The 23,914-nt window shown below is 39.0% G+C and overlaps 1 protein-coding gene across 1 annotated transcript in view; it reads left to right on the forward strand.

Annotated features, from left to right (window-relative positions):
- Positions 1-23,914, forward strand: part of MCCC1 (methylcrotonoyl-CoA carboxylase 1) — a 62,474-nt gene that overhangs the window by 29,087 nt on the left and 9,473 nt on the right. The window contains exons 10-14 of the mRNA XM_029939807.1: positions 5,201-5,328; positions 9,691-9,874; positions 13,770-13,879; positions 17,345-17,561; positions 19,092-19,178. Of these exons, the coding sequence (XP_029795667.1) occupies positions 5,201-5,328; positions 9,691-9,874; positions 13,770-13,879; positions 17,345-17,561; positions 19,092-19,178 (726 nt within the window). The remainder of the gene's footprint in view (positions 1-5,200; positions 5,329-9,690; positions 9,875-13,769; positions 13,880-17,344; positions 17,562-19,091; positions 19,179-23,914) is intronic.

The raw sequence follows: 23,914 nt of genomic DNA on the forward strand, positions 1-23,914 counted from the left end.
TGTAGTTTCCCCATATAGGTCTTGTACAAATTTTGTTAGATTTATACCTATTTCATTTTGGGGGTGCCTGTGTAAATCATATTGTATGTTTTAATTTCAAATTCTATTTGTTCTTCATATATACGTAAACAATTGACTTTTATATATTAATCTTGTATCTTGTAACCTTGATACAATCACCTATTAGTTCGAGGAGTATTTTTGTTCTTTTGGGTTTTCTATATAGGTAAGTCATCTGTAATTAGACACTAGCATTTCATCCTTTCCTACCTGTATACCCTTAATTTCCTTGTCTTGCCTTAGCCGGGACTTCCAGTGTGATGTTAAAAATGACTGCTGAGAGTAAACGTTCTCGCCCTCTTTCTGATCTCAGTGAGAAAGCTTCTAGTTTCTCACCATTGAATATAATGTTAGCTGTGAGTTTTTACAAACCTTCTTTATCAAATTGAAGATGTTCCTCTCTATTCCTAGTTTGTCAAGAGCTTTTATTATAATTAGGTATTGGATTTCATCAAATGCTTTTCTGCATCTATTGATATAACCCTATGGTTCTTCTTTAGCTTATTGATGTGATGGATTACATTGATTGATTTTCAAATGTTGGACCAGCCTTGCATACCTGAAATAAATCCCACGTGGTCATTGTACATACTTATTTTCACACATTGTTAGATTTTATTTGCTAATAACTTGTTGAGGATTACTGCATCCATGTTCATAAGAGATTTGATTTGTAGTTTTTTTGTAATCTTTCTGTGGTTTTGGTATTAAGGTAATGCTGGCCTCATAGAATGAGTTAAGAAGTATTTTGTCTTCTGTCTTCTGGAAGAGATTACAGAGAATTGGTATAAATTATATCTTTCGTGCTTGGTAAAACTCATCATTGAGCCAATCTGGGCCTATTTTGGAGGTTTTGGAGGTTATTAATGATATTTCAACTTCCTTAGTAGATGTAGGCCTATTCAGATTATTTCAGAGTAATTTTTTTCTTGTGTGACTTTTGGCAGATTGTGTCCCTGAAGGAATTGGTCTGTTTCATCTAGGCTATCAAATTTATGGGCATAGAGTTTTCTATAATATACTTTTACTATCCCAATACTTATTAATAGTATTTATTATTCATAATTATCAATGATTGTTAATTATCAATAAGACCTATATTGATTTCCTTTCTTTCATTTCCAGTATTAACAATTTGTCTCTTGTTTTTTTCTTAAATAGTTTGGCTAGAGACTTGTATATTTTATTGATTTGGTTTTATTGGTTTTCTCTATAGATTTTCTGTTTTCAATTTCATAGATTTCTACTCTATTATTTCTGTTCTTCTGCTTACTTTGAAATTAATTTGCTATCCTTTTTCTAGTTTTCTAAAATGGAAGCTAAATTTTAGATATTTTTTCTCTTCAAATATATGGGTTCAGTGCTATAAATTTCCCTCTAAGCACTACTTTCAATGCATCCCACAAATTTTAGGAAGTTGTATTTCTATTTTCATGTAGTTTTTTTTTTAATGTTTTATTTATTTTTGAGACAGAGACAGAGCATGAATGGGCAGGGGCAGAGAGAGGGAGACACGGAATCGGAAACAGGCTCCAGGCTCTGAGCTGTCAGCACAGAGCCCGACACGGGGCTCAAACCCATGAAGGTGAGATCATGACCTGAGCCGAGGTCAGAGGCTTAAACGACTGAACCACCCAGGTGCCCCGCATGTAGATTTTAATATTTCTAAATGTTATTTGAGATTTCTTCTTTGACCCAAGTGGTACTTTGTAGTATGTTATTTAGTCTGCAAGTATTTGAGCATTTTTTTCCCCAGCTGTCTTTCTATTATTGATTTCTAGTTCAGTTAATTTTTGGTTTAATTGTGGTCTTGACAGCAAACATTGTATGATACCTATTCTTTGAAATTTGTTAAGGTCTTTTCTATGACCCTGAATGTGGTCTGTCTTGGTGAATGTTCCATGTGAGTTTAGAATATGTAATCTGCTCTTGTTGAATAAAGTAGTCTATAGACATCAAGTGTATCCAGTTTATTGGTGGTGCTATTAAGTCCAACTATGTCCTTACTTTTCTGCCTACTAGATTGTCCATTTTTGATAGAGGGGTGTTAAAGTCTCCAACTGTATTACTGGATTCTTCTATTTGAAGTTCTCAGTTTTTACTTCATGTATTTTGCCACTTTGTTCTTAGGTGCATACACATTAAAGGTTGTTTCCTTTTGGAGTATTGACCCTGTGTTATTTTCCTTCTCTCTAAAGAACTTCTTATAAAATTTATTGCAAGGTAGATCCACTACCAATAAATTCTCTCAGTTTTTGTTTATTTGGAACAATCCTTATTTCTCCTTTATTCAGAAGGATAACTCTACAAGATACAGAATACTAGTTTGATGATTTTTTTCATTCAACACTTTGTATAGTTCACTCCACTGTTCTTGTTTGCATGGTTTTTGAAGAGAAGTCATATGTAATTCTTATCTTTTCTTCTTTGTAGGTAAGGTGTCCCCGCCCCCCCCAGCTTCTTTCAGGATCCATTCATTCATTTGTTCATTCAGTCATTCATTTTTATTTTCTGTAATTTGAAAATGATATGCCTAGGTGTGGGTTTTTTAAAATATTTATCCTGCTTGTTCTCTGACCTCGCAGGTGTGTCATTCAGTGTCTTGACATTAATTTGGGAAAATGATCAGTCATTATTGCTACAAATATTGTTTCTGGTCCTTTTTTGTTCTTCTAGTATTCCCATTAGGCATACGTTAACACCTTTTCTGGTTGCCCACAGTTCTTGGATATTCTGTTTTGTTTTTTTCAGTCTTTTTTTGTCTTTGCTTTTAGTTTTGGAAGTTTCTGAAGCTCAGAAATTCTTTCCTGAGTGATATCCAGTCTATCAATGAGCCCATCAGAGGCATTCTTCATTTATATTACAGTGTTTTGATTTTGATTTCTAGCATTTCTTTTTAATTCTTTCTTTGAATTTCCAGCCTTCTGCTTATGTTATCCATGTGATCTTGCATGTGTCAACTTTTTCCATTAAAGCTCTTAGCGTATTAATCAAAATGTTTTTAAGTTCTTGGTCTGATTATTCCAACATTCTGTCATATCTAAGTCTGGTTCTGATACTTTTTCAATCTCTTTAAACTGTGTTTTTTGCCTCTCTTATACCTTGTGGTTTTTCTTGATAGCCAGACCTGATGTGTCAGGTAAAAAGAACTGTGGTAAAGAGGGCGTTGGTCATGTGGTGGTTAGGTTGGGGAGGGGAAGTGTTCCGTAGAATCGTGATTGGGTCTGAGTGTTTCGGTGAACTTCACTAGTGCTTCTCAGTTTGTTTTTTGCGTACTTGTTTTGATTTATTCACTTCTGTGGGACAAGATGGCCAAATTGTGTATTTCCCTTCCTCCAGTTACGTTAATTAAGCTCTGATGACACCCCAAAATAATTTGTCTTCTAGACAAATCTTGCTCAAGACAGAACTCTGGTGTCCTTCAGACGGTTCCATTTCCCCTTGCACTGCTAGAAGGTCAAGGGGATTTTTCTCCAGTATTCGGTGTGAGAATCTGGCAGAGCGTCTGGAGGTAAAATTCACAGAAGTTTGGGGGGGTCTGTCCTTGGGGTTTGTGACTCTCAGGTTTGTCCACACTGAACGTCCAGCAGTTCGTCAGTCACAGTCTGGTTATTCCTCCTCTGGTACTTGTTCCTGCAGAAGTTTTGTTTGTGGATTTCTACTCCAGTAAGTTGAAAATCTCTGCATTTGCCTGTCTTTCTCTGAGTTTTAGGGGCAGTGGTTTGCCCTGTGACCTCATGTCTCTGATGGATCTGAGACACATTGTTGATTTTTCAGCTTATTTGGCTTTTTCCTTTTGTCAGGTTAGAATGGTGACTTCTTAGCTTCTTCTGGGCCAGAAACTGGAAGACTTCACTAAATTTTTATAAGCCACTAATGAGTTATGACCCACAGTTTGAAAAACAGTCTTAAATTATATGGAACTGAATTTTAGCTAAGTGAAAAAAAACCTCAAACACAAAACACTACACACTATATGATTTCATTATATGATACTCTAGGAAAAAACTATGATAGAAAGGAGGCCAACGTTGCTTGGAGCCAATGACCTGGGGAAGGGACTGACTGCAGAGGGGAACAAAGGAACATTTTGGATGGTGGAAATGTTTTTGCATTTTCATGGTGGTGATGGTTCTGTGACTGTATTCAATTGCTGAAACCCAGCATACTTCCCTACACTTAAAAAAGTTGGGGAAGATGTAGCTTTAGTTGCTAAACAATTTTCCAGTGCATTACCAGCAAAAGACAGGTTTTTTACAAATTGTTTTAATGTTTATTTATTCTTGAGAGAGAGAGAGAGACAGAGCATGAGCAGAGGAGGGGCAGAGAAAGGGGGAGACACAAAATTAATTCGAAGCAGGCTCCAGGCTTCAGGCTCCAAGCAGTCAGCACAGAGCCTGAGGAGGGGCTTGAAACCACAAGCCACAGGTCATGACCTGAGCTTAAGTCGAAAGATTCGCCTCCCCTCTAGCAAAAGGAGTCTTTTTTTTCAATGTTTGTTTATTTGGGGGGGGGGCGGAGAGTGAGAGAGAGGGAGAGAACGAGCAGGGGAAGGGAAAAAAGAGGGAGACACAGAAGCCGAAGCAGGCTCCAGATTCTGAGCTGTCAGCACAGAGCCCGATGCAGGGCTCTAACTCCCAGCCTGTGAGATCATAACCGGAGCTGAAGTTGGCTGCTTTACCAACTGAGCCATCCAAGCACCCCAGCAAAAGGACTCTTAAAGGAAACCTCCAAAGCTGACAGTCTGGAGGAGACAATGTTGTATTTTTCCTACCAAGGGAGAGTGAGATGGGATGTGTCAGTGTGAAGTTGCAGGGTACTTGGTGCAACTTGGAAGCCATAACACATGGTCCAACCATGTTCTCGTTGCTGCAACAATTGAGACTATTAGTAACTTGGACTTAACATTTGCTCAAAACCCCAAACATACTTTTCTATTGCTAAATTTTGTGTGGCCCCCTATTTTTTTATTAAGAATCCTTTGCTGCTGCAAAATGTGAGATAATTTTTCTTCATGAAATGCAAAATGTTTACCATTGAATGAAGGCAACAGTAAAAGTTGGCATAACACATTATGGAAGGTTTTGATTTCTACTGATTATATGCTGTTGAAATGTGACCGTTGTATTTTATCTTTCAGGAACGGTGGAGTTTATTATGGACTCCAAGCACAATTTCTACTTCATGGAGATGAATACAAGGCTGCAAGTGGAACACCCTGTTACTGAGATGATCACAGGAACTGACCTGGTGGAGTGGCAGCTTAGGGTGCGCATGGTTTTTTCTGTTAAAGATCAGTCTTGAGAATGTGTTACCTGCTGGCCTCCTGAAAGAGGGTGTCACTTTGGACAGGGGTTCAGTTCTTGGTAGTTGTCATGAGGACAGGAAAATGGGATGTTAAACATGACACGTTGCTGTGACATTGTTGTCACTTTATGGACTCAGATTTCAAACCTCTCACTTATCCTCGTTTCTTCTTAGGTGTGAGGCAGCCTAAGGCCAAGGGGCAAGTGAGCTGCTGCCCCTGAGGCTTTCTTGTGTCTCAATACCAAAGCCTGGTGCTCTGCCTGAGACCACATTGTTCAGGGTGTGGCCATATTAAATTTTAGAGGCAGGACAGATGCTAGCCACTGTGAAATGAGCTAAGGAAGAGTTGGAATGAAGAGCCAAAGTCATAGTCTAGACCAACAGAGTGAGCCACATGCAATTGCTGACTTGCCCACTGTTGTTGGCCTGTGGTGGGAAAAGAATATCCCATTCAGGGTAAATGCTTAGAAATTTATATAGCATTTTTGCCATATCTATGTTATGTCTACTGTATGTTACAATAATAGAAGTCTATAATTGCTCCTTTGTTATAAATAGTTTGAGAAGCACTGGCTTTAGAGTTCCACAAAGCATATCCCTCCAAATATGAATAACAATTTAGTCTGTTTTTCTCTCATTATTGAAAACAATTGAATTTATAGCTTCTTTAATATGAAAAAATGTTTAAGAAGTATAAATACTTTTGATCTCTATAGAATTCTTCATTCTTTATATATTTTGAGCCTCATTTTTTTTAACATTTATTTATTTTTGAGAGAGAAACAGAGCATGAGCGGGGAGGGGCAGAGAGAGGGAGACACAGAATCCGAAGCAAGTTCCAGGCTCTGAGCTATCAACACAGAGCCTGACGTGGGGCTCTAACTCCTGAACCATGAAGTCCTGACCAGAGCCAAAGTTGGATGCTTAAATGACTGAGCCACCCAAGCACCCCTGAATCTAATTTTTTTTACATGTTGTGATGCCAGAGTCTTGATTATTTTGATAATTTGGTCTTCTCAGAACTTCTATGGGCAATAATATGATGTTCTTTTTGCTGGTTTATTGGGAATGATTGGTAGTTTTAATTGAGCCCTAAGATTCTTTTGGGCCTCTATAGCCTCAGGAGCTAATGAAAACCAGGCACATCAGGCTAGTAAGTGACAGGAAAATTGTTCTGGATTTAGAGAGTTTTGGAAAGAATGCTTATGTTTCCAGAATTCAAGGAAAGGGGGATTTTTTTTGTTTTTACTGAAGCAGTAACCAAGAGAGTCCAGAATTTTGAAATCATGATGGATAAAAGCTTTCCAGGAAGTAAAGGAAGAGAAAACTTTTGGACATAAGGAGAACTAGTAGACTTTTATTTCTGCATCTCAAGAAATTATAAGAGGCTCTTAAAAGAGGCTCTTTAAAAAAAGAAGTAGGCTTTTCTTACCTGGGGAGGGATTCTACAACTTAGGGAGACCACTGTCATTTGTAATGCTCAAGGCACTTTGGAGTCTGGCTTCTGGGCAGAGGTAAAACAAGGAGTCTCACTACTAATTGAGTCTAGAGTTCAAGCTCCAGGACCAGCCTCCATGGACCGGAACCTCCCTGGAATGAGGCTACGGTGATGTGAGCATCCATGATGCAGATGCAGTTGGTTAGCCATGTTCAGAGGAAGCTGGCAAAAGTATCCAAGGTCCGGGAGTTCCAATGAGTCAACGTCTAAGCCTGAGAGAATTCACATGGCACAGATTTCCAAGTATTCAGAGGCGTGGTTAGGGTGTGTCTCTTTTGAGCTCAGACGGAAGCCAACTTGAAAGGAAAATAGATAAGCAAAGATAAGCTAGACTGAAATGGGGCTATAATGTCAGATATAAATGTCAAGACAAGATATTTCATGTCTTGAAATATGGACACATGGTTATTCTTTTCCTTGTGTGTATATACACATACACACACATGTATACATATACACACACATATATATTATTTTACAGAGAGGCAGCATGCACACAGGCAGGGGGAGAGCAGCAGAGGGAGAGCGAGAATCCATGCTCACCACAGAGCCCACCTCAAGGTTTGATCCCACGATCCTGAGGTCATGACCTGATGCCCAAGTGACTGAGTTATCCAGGCGCCCTCCCTGTTTATATTAAGACAAATAGAATTCTTTATTAAAGTATTAAAAAGTAGTTCACCATAAAGGACACGAATGAAATGACAATAGCTAACACTTATGTAATGCTTGCTGTATGTACTTTTCTCTGAAGCATCAAGAGGTAAAGAGACTTGCCCAGAATATGAGTATACCCAGAACAGAGAGTGTGCCCAGAACAGAGTAAGTATAGAGAAAGAATTTGAACCCAGGCAGTATGGCTGCAGAGTGTGGTTCAAAACACCATACTGTAAAGACATTCAATTTAGTCTATTTTCCTTTCCTTCTTAACTGCTATCTTTCCTGATTTTCCTTATCTACAGATTTAAAGAGATAAAACCTTTGCCTGTTTTTCAGGCTTACCTGTTTTGTTCTAAATGGTGCTAAATTGCTTAGTTTTTTTCTTCTGTATCTTTTGCTTTCTTGGTTTGTCCATTTCTCATCTTGGAGGAAAACTTGAGGAAGTAAAGAGAGAGTGGCAACATGTCCTCCAATAGTCTTTTCCAAATGATACTAGTTGAACAGAGAGAGTCGTTGTATTGGTATGTAATAATCAAAATAATATATTACAGTAGTAATAAGCAATACTGATCATCCCATTTATAATCTGGTATCATATAACAATTGTTACATTGTTATAAAATTAACAATTTTGTTAACATAACAAAATTAAAGAGCCATTATGTTCCTCTTTCTGTCTTAGTTTATCCCTCTCTTGGTGATGAAGAAAACAAAGATGGGAGTGCCTGGTTGGCTCACTTGGGATAGCATGTGGCTGTTAATTTGGGGTTGTGAGTTGGAGCCCCACATTGGGTATACTTAAATAAATACACTTAAAAGACAAAGGTGAAAAATGCCACACTTTAGCCATAGCTATGAGTGTAGTCCTAAACACCAACTAATAATTAACTGTAAAAAAAAAAAAAAAAAAAGATTGATTTGGTAACTGGGCACTAAGGATTTAAATGAAACTGAGAATATCTTGCCAGCAAGAAATTTTAGTTGTGATTACATTATGATTTAGTTGTCAGTTCACCTTTCTCTATTTAAAAAGTTTAGAAATCCATTGTAATTAATTTATTATTTCTAAGCTACATCTGTTTTTTTATTTTCTTTTTTCTTTTTTTTCTTTTATAGTCCATTGTCAGGTTGGTTTCCATATAACACCCAGTGCTCATCCCAACAAGTGCCCTCCTCCATGCCCATCACCCCCCTCCCCCCTTCCACCACCCTCTCCCCTTCCCCCATCAGTCCTCAGTTTGTTCTCAGTGTTCAAGAGTCTCTCATGGTTTGCCTCCCACCCTCTTCCCAACTATGTTTTCCCCTTCCCTTCCCCCATGGTCCTGTGTTAAGTTTCTCCTGTTAGCCCTATGAGTGAAAACATATGGTATCTGTCTTCTGCCTGACTTAAATTGCTTAGCATAACAACCTGGAGGTCCATTCATGTTACTACAAGTGGCCAGATTTCATTCTTTCTCATTGCCATGTAGTATTCCATTGTATAGATAAACCACATCTTCTTGATCCATTCGTCAGTTGATGGACATTTAGGCTCCTTCCATGATTCGGCTATTGTTGAAAGTGCTGCTATGAACAGTGGGGTACATGTGCCCCTATGCATCAGCACCTCTGTATCCCTTGGGTAAATTCCTAGCAGTGCTATTGCTGGGTCATAGGGGAGTTCTAGAGTTAATTTTTTGAGGAACCTCCACACTGTTTTCCAGAGAGGCTGTACCAGTTTACATTTCCACCAACAGTAAGCTACATCTGTTTTTAACCATTTTTTGCTTTTGCCTGAAAGGTAGGCAGATAAAATTATAGTTTTTATTTGGCTCCATTATAAAGCCCAAATATACATTTTCCATAGAAAAAGGCAAGACCAGGGGCACGTGAGTGGCTCAGTCAGTTAAGTTTCTGACTTTGGCTCAGGTCATGATCTCACAGTCCGTGGGTTTGAGCCCCGCATCAGGGTCTGTGCTGACAGCTCAGAGCCTGGAGGCTGCTTCGGATTCTGTGTCTCCCTCTCTCTCTTTGCCCCTCCCCCACTCACTGTCTGTCTCTCAAAATAAAATAGTAAAGACATAAAAATTTTAAAAAGAAAGAAAAAGGCAAGACAATCAACTTCCCAAGTCTCATAGGTTCCCTAAGGTGGATTTTCACAGAAGCACATACTCTTCTTTTACCAGATTGCAGCAGGAGAGAAGATTCCTTTGAGCCAAGAAGAAATAACCCTGCAGGGCCATGCCTTTGAAGCTAGAATATATGCAGAAGATCCTGACAATAACTTCATGCCTGGGGCTGGGCCTTTAGTGCACCTCTCCACCCCTCAGGCAGACCCTTGTACCAGGATTGAAACTGGAGTGCGTCAAGGTAAAGTGAAATAAAACAGAAAGTCTCAGTCTTTTTTTAAGTGTGTTAGTATTTGTGGATGGCATCTTTTCCCTGTGTTTTGTGGAAGTGTTTTGTATGTTTTAGCGTAAAGGATTTAATTTATTTCTCATTAATCTTTATTTTTCTTTCTGAATTAGTTATTTTTAAAGAATAACTAGTATTTTTATATAATACGCCCTTTTAAAAAATATAGCAGTTGTTCAAATCTAAATAACAATTTGTGTGTACTGTTTTATATTTTTACTTTGCCTAGTTCTAAAAGTGATTTAATGTCACTGATACCTGCTATGCCTAACAACTTCTAACTTTTCAAGGGACTTGACATCAAGCTGAAGAATTTAATACATCAACTTAGTGCAAGCTAAGCAATAATAAAAGAAATAAACAGAAGTAAAAAAATAATAACAGTGCAAGAGCTCTCACAGTTCATATGATTAATAGCAGTGGTCGTAACAATTATTTAGCATTTACTAAGTACTGTGGACACTGTTCTAGGTGACTGTGAGTTGTTATTAGTGTTATTAGCATCCCCATCTTCCAGAGGAGGAAACTGGGGCACAAAGAAGTTAAGCGACTTGCCCAAAGTCACCCTTGGAGCCAAGATTCAGACCCAGTCTTTCTGGCTCCAGAGGCCATGCTCTGAGCTACTACGACCTTGACTTTATTTGCCAGAGAAGTTATGCATATGTAACTGATGAAAAGCAATTCTCAGGATTAGATGTTATATTAGGCTAGTACAGCCAGCAGTCAGGACACATTCCTAAGAGGAAGTCTGGAGTAGATTTGAATAGGCAGATTGAAGAGCAAATAGAAAAGTGAAAAAAGGAGAAATTAACTAAAGGTGGGTTTGAAGAACTGTAAGAAAATAATGTGGCTGGAGGAACATAGTCAGGATGGTGCATCATTGGAGATACAGGTAGAGATACAGGCTGAGAGCAAATCACACAGGGTCTTGAAAGCCTAATTGAGGATAGGACGTCTTGGTGACAGCAAATTGGCAGAATTTTGAGAGCTCTGGCTAAACCGCAGCAATATTTGATAGTAAATTTTTTAACTTAACATTAGAACATTTTAGAGAGAAGAAAGAACAGTTGCAATAGAAAAGAAAGAATCTGTGGGGCAAGCAAAACTTGCAGTGTAATATAATAAAGGTTCTCCAAGGATAAAAAGAGGTGTAATTCTGAGAAGGACTCCCAGGTTCACATCTTAGTGCTGGGAGGAAAACCTATTCCAAGGAATTTACCCAACCCTCCTCTTCTGTGTTCCCTGCGCCCCTTAAGTATTCATTGGGTACTTTTCTTATTATATTATTTTATAGTAACCTTTTATTCCTTGTCTAGTTTTCCCATTATATTGTAAATTTCTTTTTTAATGTAAAATAAGTTTCAGTGAATTAGAAAATTAAGAAAATACACAAGCAATCTAGTCGATTAAACAATAGTATACAAATGAGTCTCACTACAAAATTAAAATGCACAAATATATAGAATAAAAAATAATTGAGTATAACCACATAAAGAAATAAAAATTATGAGTTAAAGCAATAACATGTGAAGTTGGATAAAACAGATAATTTTCTAGGAAAATATAATTTACAAACTGACTCAGAGGAGGAAGAAACAACAAAAACGCATTACATCCAGACAGTTTCACTAAGAAATTCTACCTCCCATTAATGGGTAATTAATTCCAATATTATTGAATTTTTCCAGGACATAGAAAATATAGAAAACCTTCCAATACTTTATGAAGTGAATGCAATATTGATAACAAAGCTGGAAAAAATATGGAAACCACATTATGAAAACTATAGATAAATATTTTTTATGCATACAATAAAAACAATTCAAAATAAAAAATAGAAGTCAGCAATTCACAAAAGGAGTAACACACTTGTACTGTTGTGCCCAAGTTTTTAAAATCGCCCCAAATCACCCCAAAACAAACACCAGAGACTGCTAGGGAGACCGAGTCACGCCTGCAAAAGCAAAGGGCCTTTATTACAAGCTTAAGCTGGGGCTCACAGTCTCCAGCCGACCCACCCGCCACGTGGAGAGAGCCCGGAACAAAGGCAGGGCAGGGCCTTTTATGCCTTTGGGAGGGGGAGTTGCAGGAAATGATGACAGGTGTACAGTGATCCAAGCCCTGCCCCCCCCCCCATCAACACTGGCAGTTGTGGGAGCCAGTCACACCATCCGGAGCACTGACCAATCAGAGTGGGCCCAGGACGCCCCATGTGGGGCGTGACTAGGCCCGCCTCTAGAAAGGTCAAAAGTAATGGCCGGCCATCCCCGATTGGGCACTGCAGGAGTTGTCCCTCCTTAATGCGCACCCTTTCAGGAGAAGCCGGCCCCTTCCCCTTTAAGTAAAGGGGAAGGCTGCATTGGACCTGCGGCTGGCAGGGGACCGCCACCCCCCCCCCCACAACCGCAGGGCGCATTTCCGCATTACCGCCACGGAGGTGCACCGCCACCGGCTCCGGGAAGGCTGGGACGGCCCAGTGGTGAGGGCCGGATCAGACCTGCATCCTTACAGTACAAGACTTCTTTCCAGAGGAACAAGGATGTTTCAATATTAAGAAACCTATTATTAAATGTTTATTTATTTTTGAGAGAGAGAGAGAGAGAGAGACACAGCGTGAGTGGGAGAGGGGCAGAGAAAGAGGGAGACACATAATCCGAGGTAGGCTCCAGGCTCTGAGCTTTCAGCACTGAGCCCAGTTTGCAGCTCAGGCTCATGGACCTCAAACTCGGAATGTGAGATCATGACCTGGGTTAAAGTTGGAGCTCAACCAACTGAGCCACCCAGGAGCCCTTAAGAAAGCCATTAATGCAATATGTTATATAATCATTTTTGTAGATGCTGCAGTGTCATTTGACAAAACTTAATCATTTATTAATTGTATGAACTATCACTTACTACACAGGAATTGAAGGATGCTTATCTAACAGTTTCAAATGTGTCAACATATAATCAGCCTTAAAGCTGATATCTGACTTAGTGAAAGAATTCCTACTAAGTTAGGAAAACACAAGCAGATCAACTGTAAATTTCTTAAGGGAGAGACTGTGTCTTCCATGTAATCTTGCTCAAGCCTGGGCCTAGAAGGTGTTCAGTATGTGTTGGTGAGTGCTGGGCTGGGTAGGTGGGTGGATGATGGATAAGGGAGTATAATCTAACCCCTTGATATTATAGATGAAGCCCCTGGGGTTCACAGGGGTCAAGTGACCTGCCAAAAATCACACAGTGGTCCTAGAACAGTATTGTTCCAGCCAGCAGCTTGGGTGGCACAGGCTGGCTCACAACTGGGTCTTCGTGTACATGGCCCTGAACTTACGGGGCTGCATAGTTCAGATTCTTGTTCTCTAAGACTGTCACAGCAGTGATGGCTGCTATTTGTATATCAGTTCTGCCAGGTATGGCACTTGTCCTTTATATTGTCAGTCCTCCTAAGAACCCTACAGGATAGTGGGATTATTATGTGGATTTTTCTCATGAGGAGATTGAGGGGTGGAGGGAAGGGAATGCTAATGGCAGAGGGGTCGTGACAGGACAGGGAGAGGCAGTTTGTGCTGAGTTCCAAAATAACAGAAAACAAGGTTCAGAGGAAGAGAGGATGGGGACAGCCAGCCTGTGTGATACTGGATCATACTTTAGGTGCTCTTTGATAGCCGTACTTTCCTTAGACTTGTGGTAAGTTTTTAAAGCCCCGTGAACCTCAGTTTCTCATGACTGAAACTGTGGTGACGACTCCCATGCAAGAGATCCTGAGGATTAGGAAGTGAACATAAAGTCGCAGCAGAACGTCTTGCATGTCATACTTTATCGTGTTAAGTTTGGACTTAGAACAGCTACTGTGGTTCTTCAATTTCAGGAGATGAAGTTTCAGTGCATTATGACCCCATGATTGCAAAGCTGGTTGTATGGGCTGCAGATCGCCAGGCGGCTTTAACGAAACTGAGATACAGCCTTCGTCAGTACAACGTGAGTGACCTGGGGCCTTGTTAGGGACCTTGTGATCTCTGTGTCTCCACTGTCAAGTATGTCTGTCACGATTGGCCAGCCTTTGTCCCCGTCAGCTTATTTCCACCAATGTGTCAGAAACAAAATGATTTCACATTCCCATGGGTCAAAGTAGAGTTTAAGGACTTCTTGATTCAGCTAGAAAAGAAAAATAGCAGCACTAAAACTATTAATGTCAGTATTATACTTCAGTGAAATCTGATATGAAATTCATATTCATCTTGTAGATAAGGCCAACTACACAAATGTCGCCTACAGTCTGGTATTATTTTCTCCAGAGGAAAATAATTATGTTCAGTTTTATCCACTTGACAGAGTTTGATGCTTTTCAGTATCACATGGATTTCCTGGGTGCAGTAAGCCCCAGACCACACTGATGTAGCTTCATAGAAGGAGTTCTTGGTAACCTATGATATCCAGATTGTTATATGTCATTAATTTGACCTAACCTCTAATCTCTGTGGCTCCAACCACACTGTCTCCTTGTCATTTCCTAGACATACCCAGCATGGAGCCATGTGTTCCTGTTCTCTCTTCCAGAATGTTCTTTCCCTACATGATCACAGAACTCCCTTCTCAGCATCCTCAGCTCCTGCCCAGAGGCCTTCCCAGGCTGCTCCATTTTTTTTTAAACTGAAGTATAATTGATACACAATCTTATATTAGTTTTACACATACAGCATAGTGATTCAGTTCTATACCTTACACCGTGCTCACCAAAATAAGTGTAGTTACCATCTGTCACCAAAGGTATTACATTATTATTGGCTATTCCTCATATGGTACTTTTCATCCCTGTGCCTTAACTTACTTTATAGCTAGAAGTTTATACCTCCAAATCCCATTCATTATTTACATTGTCCCTTGTGGGAACTACCAGGTCCCTGTTTATGAGTTCGTTTCTGTTGTTTGTTCTGTGGTTTAGATTCCACAATGTAAATGACATCATATGGTATTTGTTTTTGTCTCACTTGTTTCACTTAGTATTATACCCTCTGAGTCCATCCATGTTGATACAAATGGCAAGATTTCATTCTTTTTTTTCTTTTTGAGTTTATTTATTTATGTATAAATAAATTTTGCATGAGATAGACCATGAGCAGGGGAAGGGCAGAGAGAGGGGGGAAAGAGAATACCAAGTAGGCTCCGCACTGTCCATGCAGATCCTAATGTGGGGCTCAAGCCATGAAGCTGCAAGATCATGACCTGAGCCGAAACCAAGAGTCGGATGCTTAACCAAGTGAGCCCCCCAGGTGCCCCAAAGATTTCATCCTTTATAATGGCTGAGTAGTATTCCATCGTGTGTATACATCACATCTTCTTTATTCTTCATCTGTTGATGGACACTGAGGTTACTTCCATATCTTGACTATTGTAAATAATGCTGTAATAAACATAAGGCTGCATGTATCTTTTCCAATTCATGTTTTCATTTTACATGGGCATATACCCACTAGTGGAATTAATGGATATGTGATATTTCTGTTTTTAACTTTGGGGGAAATTCCATACTGTTTTGTACAGTGGCTATCCCCATTTCCTTCCTAACAACAGTACACAAACGTTCCCTTTTCTCCACATCCTCGCCAACATTTGTTATTACTGTCTTTGATACTAGCCTTTGTGACTTGTGTAAAATGATACGTCCTTTTGGTTTTGATTTGCACTTCCCTGATAACGAGTGATGTTGAGCATCTTTCCATGTGTCTGTTAGCTGTTTATATGTCTTCTTCAGAAAAAAATAAATGTCTGTTCAGTTTCTCTGCCCACTTTTTAATTGGATTATTAGTTTTTTTGGTGTTGAGTTGTAGGAGTTCTTTATAGATTTTGGATACTAATCCCTTATTATGCATATTATTTGCAACTATCTTCTCCCATTCAGTCGGTTACCTTTTCATTTTGTTGATGGTTTCTTTCACTGTGCCAAGGCTTTTTAGTTGGGTATAGTCCCAATAGTTTATTTTTGCTTTTGTTTTCCTTGCCTTAGACATATCCATAAATATGTACTAAGGCTGACATCCAAGAGATTACTGCCTATGTTTTCTTTTAGTAGTTTTATTGTTTGGGGTCTTACATTTAGGTCTTTTATCCATTTTGAGTTTATTTTTGTGTGTGGTGTGAGAAAGTGGTCCAGTTTCATTCTTTTGCATGTAGCTATCCTGTTTTCCCAACATCAATTACTGAAAACATGGTCTTTTCCCCATTGTATATTCTTGCCTCCTTTGTCATAGAGTAATTGATCATATAAGTGTGATTTATTTCCACTTGTTCCGTTGATCTTTGTTTCTATTTTTGTGCCAGTCTACCATACTATTTTTGTTATGACAGCTTTGTGGTGTAGCTTGAAACCAGGCAATCTTATTTAAAATAGGGCCCTTTGCTATTTTCAGTCCCCTTAACCAGCCTATTTTTCTTCATATGGCCTGATGTCATATTAGATATTTGTGTATAGATATTGTTTCTTATCTGTCCTAGAATGTCAGCTCTGTGAGGTTTTTTTCATCATCATGTCCCCAGTACCTGGAGCAGGGCCTGGCACCTAAAAGGTGCTCAGTAAATGGCTATTAAATGAATATATGAATGGACCCAAGTCTCAGATAGCTGGTTTTACCCTTGATCCCATTTATTGGGTGGATCTAGGTTCAGTTTATACCTTTTTATTTTTATATCAGTGTGTAAAATTTGGATTTTAGTGTTGGAAGGAAGCTCCTTTGAGGTCATTTAATCCCTGTTCCCTCCTCAGTATAGAAATCATATGCTCTGTTTGCAGTTTTCCTATTTTATGGGAACGTTCTGAGCATCAAGCCTTCAATATCTTGCAAATAAATCTCATAGAAGTTTCTTAACATTTATCACTTACGTAGCCTGAGACAATTAAATGTCTCTACACACTACCTGCCTTAACAGCATCGCTTATGTCCTTTGTCATAAAGAATAAAATGTCGTTTACTACTTTTAAAATGTATTGTGAGGCACCTGGGTGGCTCAGTTGGTTAAGCATCCAGCTTCGGCTTAGGTCATGATCTCACTGTGAGTTCAAGCCCCGTGTCAGGCTCTGTACTGACAGCTCAGAGCCTGGAGTCTGCCTTGATTCTGTGTTTAATTCTTTCTCTGCCCCTCCCCTGCTGTCTCTCTCTCTTTCTCTCTCTCAAAAATAAACATTAAAAAAATTTTTTTAATGTATTGTAAAATGTAGTTTTCAGTTGACTCTAGTTTTATAGTAATGGTGAAGTGAGTTTTAGTTTTCTTTTGTTTTCCCTCTGAGCTGTCCTATTGCCATGTGGTACCTTAGTAGGTTTTTTATTTTCCTTGAGAGGTACCCATAGTAGAAACTCCTTCGTACAAAGAACAGGTTTCTATGCCAAATTTCTATGGAAAATGTTGTTTTCCCACTCACTGGGGCCATGTGCTTTATTCTTTTCCTAGATTGTCGGACTGCAAACCAACATTGACTTCCTTCTCAGCCTGTCTGGCCACCCAGAGTTTGAGGCTGGGAACGTACACACTGATTTCATCCCTCAACACCGCAAAGAACTGTTGCCCAGTCGGAAGGCCACAGCCAAAGAGTTTTTATGCCAGGCGGCTCTGGGTCTCATCCTCAAGGAGAAAGCTATGTCTGATGTTTTCAGAATTCAGTCACAAGGTATGGAATGCTTTTCTTTTTCTTCTGCTTGTCGAGATTTTATGAATAATCATTGGAGGTACTTTTCTTTTTTTATGACATTCCTGTGTCCCTTTTCTTCTCTCAGTGATTGATGCCATCCTATGCTAATGTGTTTTTTAGTATGAAGTAGAGTAGATTCACATATCATGGATGTGCCCATAAACACTTTTTAACCCATTAAATATAACTTAACTAATTGCTTAACGATGTTGAGATGGGGATCTTCTTTCAACCAAATGCTAGTTTTTCTGGTACCCTGTGCCGACCCCTTCCAAAGCCTTTTTAATTTACTGCTTCTCGAGGGCCTACTTACTGTATCCTCTGTACCTGCGGCAACTTCCTTGGTCCTGGGAACCCAGGGACTAAAGACAGAGCACTGGGGACTCTCAGATGCCCTTTGCTTACGTGTAATTTATTGTTGAGTTATTTCCTCCTCTCCTTTTCCATTTTGTGATCAAATTTCTGACTAACTGGAGACCTAGGCCCTTCCTCCAGTCAGAGAATCTGAGCGTGGGAAGGACAGTGGTAGAGATTCATTCTGGTCGCCACACACACACATCTCTGCTTCGGCTCCCCCACTAAGTTGTGGCCGAGCCTCCCCCTAACGCTTCAGAAAGCCAGAAATTCCTAACGAAGACTCATTAGCTTATTACAGTTGCAGTCAGTTCTCCATTCAGATGTTCTTCCCTCTACATGGAGCAACATCTGAGCTCTCTGAAACTTGTGCCAGAATACTTATTTTAGGCTAACTCTGACCCTGGAAGCAAACAGGGAAAATAAAATTAATCCATTTCTCTCTTCATTATTTTTAGGATTATTATATTATTACAGGCTTTTACTATTAGGATCTATAATTTCTAGATTCATTCAAGAAAGTTACATTAAGAGCTTGAAATATATAACTACATCTTTAGGAGATGTGGGCTCTATTCTCATTTTGTCCTTTTACACTACATGAAATGCCTCTGAATAGGCCCATACGGTGTTCATAAGCCTGAACATAGCATTGTTACAATCAAGCATCCTCAACTCTCTTCTTGCTTTTTTGTAATGTATACTGGCACACGCATGAGCTTCAGGATAAATTGCTTCAGTTCAGCTCTGCTGTACTGTGGTGGATATTGTCCAACAGAGGATGAACACACACGCCTGTGGGTGAAACGAGTGACGCAAAAAAGAGGCTAAGTGAAAGAAAAGTAGTGAGTGGCGGAGATTTTGGTGACCGGAATGCATTTCCCCAAGAAGGGGAGATCACTGTGTGGCTTGTGCCCCCAGAGGAAGAGAGCTTGGGCCGCAAGTACTCTGATTTTCTGGAGAAGCTGGAGTTTTTTATGTGACGTTTCCTGAGATGTAAATGAAAGTATCTAAATTTAAAGCAATAGGAAGAACAAAGAAGACACATTTGAGCTGCCAGTGTAGGACAGGTATTTGTTTTATGTTTTCTTTTGAAAGATATGAAGTCAGGCTTGGTGTTTGTAAATTTGTTGTTGAATTTTAATTTTTTTCTAGATCAGTACTCCCCTTTTGCATCCAGCAGTGGGAGAAGACTGAATATCTGTTACACCAGAAACATAACCCTGAGGGATGGTAAAAACAGTAAGTAATGTTTCATTAAAAGAGAAATGTGCTTTATAGGAAATATCACATTTATCGGGAGGAAAAGGATTCAGCCAAGCCATGAACGGTCCATTACATTTTTTAAGCTCCCAGCCTAACCATTGGAAGGAATAATAGAATCGATTGGCTCGGGTGATACATTAGTGATATTTTTCTTTATACTTTTTCTGTATTTTGTAAACATTTGAAAAATAGGTCATAAAATATACATAGCAAAATGACTTAAGATGAAATATGCCAAGATGTTAGTGGGTTACCATTGGGTAGTGGGATTTGAGGTGATTTCTCTACCCGTCCCTCACTGTCCTTCTTTGTGCTGTCTTTGCTTTGTAGTTTTTCTTCAGCAAAATGTACTGCTTTTAAATAAGAAAAACAATATCCAAGACTACTCACGTGGGGAGGATTACCCACCACTCAGACATTGTTTCAGGTAGAAGAGGGTTACTAAGGAGCTATGATTTATTAAGTGCCTGATCACATGTAAATTTTTATCTTCACTGTAATTGAGGGACAGTCCCTGTCATCCTCATGTATGGCTGATGAAACAGGCAAAGAAGGTGAAGGAACTTACTCAAGGCTAGTGAGATTGACATCCAGCCTTCCTGACCTTGCCTCCTGTGCTAGTTTTACTTTTTCCGTGGAAAATTGATTTTTGACTACAAACTAATTTGAGTAGGCTGAGGTGGGACTTAGGTGTTGTAATTGAAGCCAGGACAGGGAAACATCTAAAATTTTAAACTTTTTATAAATCTGTGACTGGAACAATGTACCAGAGGGATCAGAAGCCCATCATAGCAGCATCCTTTCTGCCGCTGGGCAGTTTGCTTGGGAAGCAGGCTGGGTGCAGAGTCAGAGCTGCGAGAGCTAGTTAACCTTGAATGTGAGGCGCTGTTGGACTGTGACTGCTCCATTATAAAAATGTGCCCACAGGTGGAGCAGGGTCCTGCTGCTCGCTCATGAGAACCCCCTGTCCCCGCCCCAGCCCCGGACAGGGTCTTTCTCTCACCTCTGTGTAGACAGCCACTCCGCTTTTAGCAAATCCTTCTTCATCGAAGTTGATTGGGTTAAAGCTCTTGAGATATTTTTTCATCCTGAACCTAGAAGGGCATTACCTTACATGTCTTGAGTACGTGGAAAGAAAGTTGGCAAAGATTCACTAGTATCTACTAATACGCATTTTATGCTAGTGTGTTTACTCATTTCATCCTAAAAAAACAGATCTTCCAAAATTAGGGATTATCTTGCTCTAGACTTCTATATACTGAGTGCAAAAAGCAGCAGCAGTAAAGTTTCAAGTGACCTCTGCAACCTAAATTAAACAGAAAATCATACTTGTGATTAAAATTCTGATGAGCCCACTGCGTTATGTGGTATGGATTTTCACTGAAGCACTTAGCAGGGTTTTGAACTATGCTGCATTTCTAGGAAATTTTAAATTTTTTAAATTAAAAAATAAATATATTATTGAAAACCAACATCCTTTTGGTAGTTATTTTTCAGCAATAACTCAGGCCTGAATGTAATAGTTTTCAGAAATGTTCTTTTTGGTCTCTAATAAATGCTAATTAACAGTAACCATGATTGAATAAATGAGTACACCAAACAGGAAATCTTAAGGGCCCAGAAGCATTTATGAATCTAAAGTAGAACTAATTCTTAATGATCTCAGTGAGAATGACCAAGTATTTTAAATACTTAAGGCTTGAAAAATATTCTTTGTCGCTAGTGGCCATGCTTCACAGAACCCTGCCCTATCCTCAATAGTAACAATAATAGCTAAGATTTATTGAGCTTTTGGTATATCCAGATATTAAGTGCTTTCCATGGATTATTTAATTTCCATTTTCAGAATAGGCCAATCAAATTGGTATTATTGTTAATGTCAACCTTATAAATGGGGAACCAGAGCTTAGAGAGATTAATAATTTTCTTAAAATCATACCAAAAGTAATTGGTGGAACCAGAATTTGAACCCCTGCTCCAGGGTGTATGTGCTTATCCAATACTGCATCATGCTAACCTTCCATACCTTATTAAATATATTAGGGGATGGGACGCCTGGCTGGTTCAGTGAGTAGAGCATTTGACTTGATCTTGGGGTCATGAATTCAAGCCCCATGTTAGGCAGAGAGCTTACTTGAAATTAATTAATTAATTTAAAAAATAGATAAGAGGATACTTAAGGTTCTCTCTTGGAGTTCTACAGGTAACTTGGAGAGGGAAGAATAAGTTCAGTTGCCCTGTAATATATGAAAGAATTTATTCTCTTTGATGTAATTGTAAATGAGATTGTTTTCTTTATTTCCCTTTCTGTTATTTTATTATTAGTAAATAGAAATGCAATAGGGGGCACCCCAGTGGCTCAGTCGGTTAAGCCACCGACTCTTGATTTTGGCTCAGGTCATGATCTCACGGTTCGTGAGTTTGAGGCCCTCCTCGAGCTCCACGCTGCCAGCAGGGAGCCTGCCTGGGATTCTCTCTCTGCCCCTTCCCTGCCTATGTGCTCTCTATCTCTCTCTCTCTCAAAATAAATAAATAAAACTTAAAAAAAATTCAACAGATTTTTGTGTATTGATTTTGTATCCTGCAATTTTCCCCTATTTATTAGATCTAATAGTTTTTTGGTAGTCTTTAGGATTTTCCACATATAGTATCATATTATCTGCAAATAATGACAGTTTTACTTCTTCCTTATCAGTTGAATATTTTCTTGTCTGATTGGCACGGTTACGACTTCCAGTACTGTATTGAATAAAATACACCCTTGTCTTATTCTTGATCTAAGGGGAAAGCTTTCAGCTTTTTATCATTGAGTATGATATTAGCTGTGGGTTATCAAGAGATAAATGGATAAAGAAGATGTGGTAAATGTACACAATGAAATATTAGTCATAAGAAGGAATGAAAATCTTGTCATTTGTGATAACATAGATGGACCTAGATGGTATTATGCTAAGTGAAATAAGCCAGAGAAAGACAAATACGATATGATTTCACTTATATGTGGAATCTGAAATAACAAGTGAATAAACAACAACAAAGAGGGAAACGGACTCATAAATATAGAGAACAAACCAGTGATTGCTGAAGGATGGGGGTGAATGAAATGGTGAGGGGGATTAAGAGGTGTAAACTTCCAGTTATGAAACAAGTAAGTCACAGGAATGAAGAGTACAGGACAGGGAATATGGTCAATAATATCATGATATACTTATCATGGTAAGCATTTCATAATGAATATAATTGTTGAATCACTATGTTGTATACACAAAACTAATTTAAAAGCATGTCAACTATAATTCAAAATTTTAAAAAGAATTTACAGTTTTCCTGGTAATGTGTTTACTGTGATTCTGTTAGCACTCATGTTAGCTACATAACTTTACATATTTCATAAATTGAAAAAAAACTAATCTGGTGTAAGTGGGTTTATTTTCTCTTAAAAAGGATATTGACAAGACATGGAGAAGTTTAATTTACTCATATGTTCATTATAAAGGTTTTGAAAAAATAGATGTTCTGAGTAATGTGCAGAAGAGGAAAAAAGATGTCTCTGTCCCTACTTTTCTCCCTTCAGGAATAACCATGTGATGAAGGAGAAGTGAGCGTGTTGGGAAGATAGTTCATGATGCAGATCCTCGAGTCAGACTGTTATGAGTTTGGATTCTGGCTCCTCTGTTGTCTGTGACCCTTGGGCAAGTGACATACTCTCTCTAAGCATCAACTGTCCTCAGCCATAAATGGGAATGGGAGTGGTAATTACTCCCTTGGGTTGCTGTGGATATTAACTGAGACAGCACATGGAAAGCTCACTGTATGGCAGATAGCAAGTGCCCAGTGAACATTAGCTGCTGTCATATCGTATTCATTAAACTTGCTACTATTGAGAGACAAAGTGGATATGTGTGTCACATGTTAATAAAAAAAAGATTGAAAAAACAAATTTTATAAGTTGGTTGCAAAACAGTATGCATAAGAATATATTTTTATAAAAGAAAAATACTAGTTTGTACATTTTAAAAATTTTGAAGGGACCCAAATGTTAAGAGTTTAATGGTAGTTACATCTGGGCAATAGAGAGGACTTTCACATTTTACTTGATGTACTTCAGTATTTGACTTTTGTGAACAGTTTTATTTTTGCAATTTTTAAAAACCTGATAAAGAGAAAAGTCATTCCATCATAAAACTGGATGAGGAAAGAATCATAATGGTATTTTATATGCAGGAGTCTGTCTGAACAGAGAACAGATTCATCCCACGTAGACAGAGACCACGAATGAGCATGATGTGAGCAAGGGGTGAGGTTTCAGTTGGTGTGGCTGGGCCCTGCGACCCAGTGAAGGAGGAGCCGAGCAAAGAGGCACAGTAGGGGGAAGGCTGGGGGCACATATGGGAAATACTAATTGGCCCATTTTCCCATTTGTTGGTAATATAGGGCTATGTGGAAGAACAGTGGGAAATAAGACTGAGAGTTTCAGACCTTCGGTACCAGGCCAAGTATTTGGAATATAGAGGAGACGTGCCAGCAAGTATCCACTGGAAGGGCTGAGACAGGAAGCCAGAGTCCCAAGAAGACCTCAGAGTCAGCCAGGTCTGTGCCCATCAGCCTGAATCAGGCTTGAATGATGGGAATGAAAGGAAGAAATGAACAGGACAGAGAGGGGAGAATTTGGAGCTTTGTTGTAGCAATTGCATGTGGAAAGCAAAGGAGAA

This window comes from Suricata suricatta, chromosome 5, assembly GCF_006229205.1.
Source record: "Suricata suricatta isolate VVHF042 chromosome 5, meerkat_22Aug2017_6uvM2_HiC, whole genome shotgun sequence".
Taxonomy (NCBI): domain Eukaryota; kingdom Metazoa; phylum Chordata; class Mammalia; order Carnivora; family Herpestidae; genus Suricata; species Suricata suricatta.